The sequence below is a fragment of the Alligator sinensis genome, unplaced genomic scaffold (assembly GCF_000455745.1).
Source record: "Alligator sinensis unplaced genomic scaffold, ASM45574v1 scaffold1213_1, whole genome shotgun sequence".
NCBI classification, from domain to species: Eukaryota; Metazoa; Chordata; order Crocodylia; family Alligatoridae; genus Alligator; species Alligator sinensis.
Genome location: NW_005842401.1, coordinates 564,453 through 569,523, shown reverse-complemented (window position 1 = coordinate 569,523; position 5,071 = coordinate 564,453). Strand labels below are relative to the sequence as shown.

Below are 5,071 nucleotides of genomic sequence, written 5' to 3'. Positions count from 1 at the left end.
TCTTTCCTGCCTATGCAGGGGTTGGACTCGATGATCTATTGAGGTCCCTTCCGACCCTAACATCTATGAATCTATGAATTATATAAATCACATTTATAAATTTTCCATGAAAAAAAATTATTTTATTGGAAGGTCATCTTAAATTCACTCTCCCCACCATTGTGGTGGGAAAAGCAGTTGGGGAAGAGGAAGCAGCAAGGCAGGCGGGCGGGAGGAAGGACTAGTACCTATAGCTACATTCCACAGACTCCAGAGCAGCTGCTTGCAGCTTCTACACCACTTGTCAAGAGCAGCACAGGCTCCAGCCAGGCTCCGACCGCTCACCACAGATCCCAGACTGCTCACAGCAAGCAGCAGAAAGGCTGTACCAGGGTCTGCGGAGCCTAGCTATTAGGTACTAGTCCCCACTTTTCGCTCCCCTCCAACTCCCACCCTTCCACTCTGGGGGTGCCATACCAATTAATTGTTTAAGTACTGCAATTACAACAACAGATTAAATGGATGCTTTTTTAATTGATGTTTACAACCCTAACACGCAGCTAGACTCCCCGCCCTTACCTCCACTACCTGCCTCCCGCCCTTTTTCCCTCCTAGTGCCTGTCTCCCTACCTCTTACTCACCGGCTCCCCTGTCACATCCCCCTGCTGTCTGCCCCCACAGTGCTAGCCCTCTCCCACCATGCCCTACCACGCCAGGTTCTGCCCCCAGTGCCTGCCGCTCCCACCTATTCCTGACTCCCATGCCACATGCCCCCTCCATGCCTGTGTCTGATCCCCCACCACCTATTTCCTTTCTAGTACCTACCCCCCCTACTCTCTGCCCTTGCAAATACTTGCTTTCTGGGGGACTCTGGCACCAGCTCCAGGGCAAACACAGCAGCAGCAGCCCTGGCCCCAGCCCAGTCAGGTAGAAGTAGCTGAAGCAGCTGCCTGCCCTGTTCCAATACTCAAATCCAAGACAAGGCCTTTTTCCCCTCTTCCATGTTGATGGGGGGGAAAAAAAACTTCATTGTGGATTTGAGTAAATAGTGATTTTTTAGTACCCATTTTGTAGAACTATGCCATTTACTACATTGGTGTATCCTTGAGAGAACAGTCACCTACATCATTTACACCAACCGTTCCTATGTTAATAGCTTGATTTTAAACTTTCCCTATAATTAAAAATCTCCTAACTATTTTGAGAGGAGGAAATCATAGCGCTAATAACATAAAAAACCTAGCACAAATCCAACATATACTTTATATTCAAACTAGCAATTATTGTAAACCATAGGCATTGTGACATTTAAGGAAAGTTATTTGATTGATTATAGTTTAACAATAAGGAAAAGAGGAAGTATTTTTTAGAACACAATGGGGGTGCATCTACACAAGACACTAACTGCACAGATCCCAAATAACACTGTGCAGTAGTGTGCCAGGCAAAACCCATGCTAATACGCTACTGCACGAAAAAACACACGCGCTGGTGCTACTATGCAGTAGTGCGAGTTACTGCATCTTGATTTAGTACCTCACTATCCAAGTACTGAACTTAATGCATATTACCTATGGCACTTTAATGACTGTGTAGACGCGCCCAGTAGAAATTTTCTAGTTGGGGAAACTTAGAATCTGTCCAAGGTCTAAAAAATTAAATTCTGTAACCTCAGCCCCTGCCCTAATATTGGTTTCTGTATAATTCCAAGAAGCATGCTCTATGCAGAGGGTACTAGGGCCAGAAAGGCTGCAAAATGCCAGCCCTTTTCCTCAATTCCATCAGCAGGCGGGGAGTGCAACTGATTAGAAAGCCTTTTGTCTGAAAGAATTGTGCCCAGAGAATTAAGAGCAGGGAGGGGGGGAAAGAAAAAAAAAAAAAGAGAAAGAAGGTAAGTCTACTAAATGAAATTTAAATGGCCACAGAGTCTAATGCATGTAACAATAATCACCACATAACTAAACAAAAGTATATGATACTGATGCTGTTCTAGGATGAGTATTTTACTAGATTAAATGTCACAACAAATCAAAAGCCAATGCTACCACAGTAACAAAGTAACAGACTAGTCAAAATCTACAAGAGGGGTGCCCAGTCCTTTGACATCCCTCCCTCACCACAAAAGTGCTAGTTTTCTAGCGACATATATCATTCACACTTAAACATTAACAGATGTCAAATGAAAACATGAAATCAAATTGAGATTTTCAACCTAGAAAATCTTTTAAAAAGTAGTGAGTGACTTCACTAAGCTTAGGTTCTCTTTCCATGAACAGCTCCCCCTCAGAATGCAACTCACTAAAGTTCACTAAAGCATACCTGCCCATTCTTTCTGATAAAACAGGCTTTCTGCAACCTGGAACCTCTTCCTTTTTTGTTTTAATTGAAAACAAGAAAGTTTCCTGAAGATATAAAATTACCTAGTTGTTCTGCTGAAGGCAAGGGCTGATTTTGATAAGACACCTCTGGATAACTGGAAGGAATTTCTGAAGGAAGTCTAAAGAGTCCATCCAGGATCCCATCAATTACAGCCTGCAGACTTGAATCCACATTAGGACGGAGTTGAGAGAAGAACTCCACTGCACCAATTCCAATCAATTGCTGGATAGCAGATGGATGCTAAATTAGAAACAGGGCTGTCAGTTAACATAAGCCCGAAATGTTTGTACATAAACAAGCTGTCTACTGATTAAAGCACAAGTCTGGGAGAGTATGAGACCTGTAGTTGCAAATCTGTCACTACTACCCGTGACTGTTCTTCAGAGGCAAGTCTTCTTACCTCCTTTGAGACAAGTATATTAGAAAATTTGTCCCCTTTTCAGCAGCAGTGCAGCCAAAGTGACAATACTTAAGTCAAGAGCAGATATTTTAACCATTGCATTCTCATTGCTCACCATATTTATACCTATTTTCATCTAAGCAGTAGGAGTGGGTAGACAAGGCACTGGACTTGGAATCAGTTTCCCAGAGTCCTTTTTCCACCTGTCACTAGCTACCAGTGTGTTCTCTGGCAAGTCACTTTACCCAGGTATACTGCTACGATTTAGTTAAAAAGCACTGAGTGTCTTACGGAATGTGTGTGCGTGTAAATTTCATTTAATTCAAATATTAGAAATGAATATTTAAAGCAACTAAAATCACTCCAGATTAGAATACAATTTTGTAACATGATCCAGGTGCCATTTGTTCTTTTTTGCCAATTGGTACTGTAATAAACATCAATTATTTGCATATTGGTGAAGTGTACAAGCTGCAGTATCTTTCAGACCCACTCACAGATTTGAAATATAATTGGATTGTTTCACTGAATGATAATTGTCTCCAAAAATAGTGAAGGGAAAGCAATGGGTTCCTGCTGGAAGCCCTGAAAATGACAGGAGCCCAACAGGTTCAGGGCTGCCACTACCACAGCCCTAACTGCAAATGACCTGGGTTCTTTGCACTGAATGAGAATTGCTTGCATTAACTTTGAGTAAGTGCCTTGCGCAATTTCAATCCCCAAGCTACAGATTTAAAATACAGTCTAGGACAGGGGTAGGCAACCCCCAGCACGTATGCCGGAGTGCCACGCACCCCTCGGGAAAGGGGCCAGGGCTGCACTGCCACAACAAAGATCAAACCCCTCGTGGTTCCCCCACCAACTGGCCTGGGCACATCAACATCTTACAAGTTGAGGGTGTGGATGTTTTTGGCACCCTGTCCAAAAACATTGCTGACCCCTAGTCTAGGATTTTATACCTTCACCAAGTTGCTCAGCAAGTTTAACACCTCCTCTTTCATTGGGACTAGAGGAAAATTGAACCATTCCAGCAGATGGAGGAAGAGCAGTTTTTCTTGAACTAGGTCAGCGTACGAAATCAGCTGGTGATCTAATTTGCATAAGATGTTCTTCAGGCTTCTCTCTCTGATCTCGACCAGTGGATGACCTTAAAAACAAACAAAAAAAAAGGGAAAGGAGCACCCATGGATTAAGCCAGCTGCAAATGGCCCCTCCATCGAATGCTCTTATGGGGCAACTCAGGGCAAAGTTACATGTTGCACTTCGTGAGAGAGACAAACAGATAAAAGACCATCAGAGACAGAACTATGACACCAGGCTTCAAGACCTATACCTGCTCTTTCCCCCCAGCAGGAAGTCTAGCGATCAGACCCGCGAGGTCCAAGGCACCCTCCAGGCTAGGGCAGGTACTGCTCGTTCGTCCTGAGTGGAGACGTTTAGTGGTCTCCTCTGTGGGAATCGAGAGCATCTCTGTCAAATTCCACCTGGACGTGCCTCAGTTCCACCGAGCACACTAGACCTGCGACGTAGTTTGGTCTAAACGAAGAGACTTACCAACATTTCTGCTTGGCTTCAGTTCCTTTTGTAACTAAGTGCGTATCAAGTGCCCCCCCGAGAAAGGGGGATATAATCATAAGGGCAAACTCCCTCACTAAAGAGTGCTGTCATGCATAAGAAGTGGTCAGTGGACCATTTTGAGTCGGGGGTTAGCTGTTCCCATTAAGCCTTTATTGTAACGAGGAGCCCCCCTGCCTCTTCCTAAGATCCAGAAGAACACAACTTGGGCCGGTCACTTAAGACAGGAGCACCCACAGAAGAATGCACCTGACACGACATCCCCCACAGAATAATGCACCTGACACGACTCTCAGCGCCCTCCCAGCACCTCAAGGCTGGCCACCTCACGCAAGGGCTAACCGTGGGCCCCTCCCTCGCTTCTGTTGGGGTCATTTCATTCTGCCCCCACCAAGCTAACCCAAAACATCAGCACCCCAGTATCCCAGCATGAACCGCCGCGAGCACTCCTCCCCTGCCCTGCCCCCTGGCCGCGCCGCGCCCGCCCCCAGCCCGCTCCGCCCAGCCGGGCCGGGCGCGGAAGCAGCAGGCCCCGCGCGAAGAACGCTGGGAACTGCAGTCCTGCGCCGCACAGCCCCATGGAAACTGCAGTCCAAGCCACCCCGGCAAGCGGGACACGGAGGAATGGTAATGCAAGCCGCACTGCCCCATGGGAGCTGTAGTCCAAGCCGCACAGCCCCTTGGGAGCTGTAGTACAGCCGCTCCGCCAAGGGGTGGGGACGAGAACGAAGGAACCCT

At 46.3% G+C, this 5,071-nt stretch overlaps 1 protein-coding gene across 1 annotated transcript in view; it reads right to left on the bottom strand.

Annotated features, from left to right (window-relative positions):
- RTTN (rotatin) overlaps nt 1-3,891 on the bottom strand; it is a 147,871-nt gene extending 143,980 nt beyond the window's left edge. The window contains exons 1-2 of the mRNA XM_025211349.1: nt 3,718-3,891; nt 2,400-2,598 (exon numbers count right to left, since the gene is read on the bottom strand). Coding sequence (XP_025067134.1) covers nt 2,400-2,598; nt 3,718-3,759 — 241 coding nt within the window. The 5' untranslated portion in view covers nt 3,760-3,891. The remainder of the gene's footprint in view (nt 1-2,399; nt 2,599-3,717) is intronic.
- Between the last annotated feature and the right edge of the window lie 1,180 nt (nt 3,892-5,071).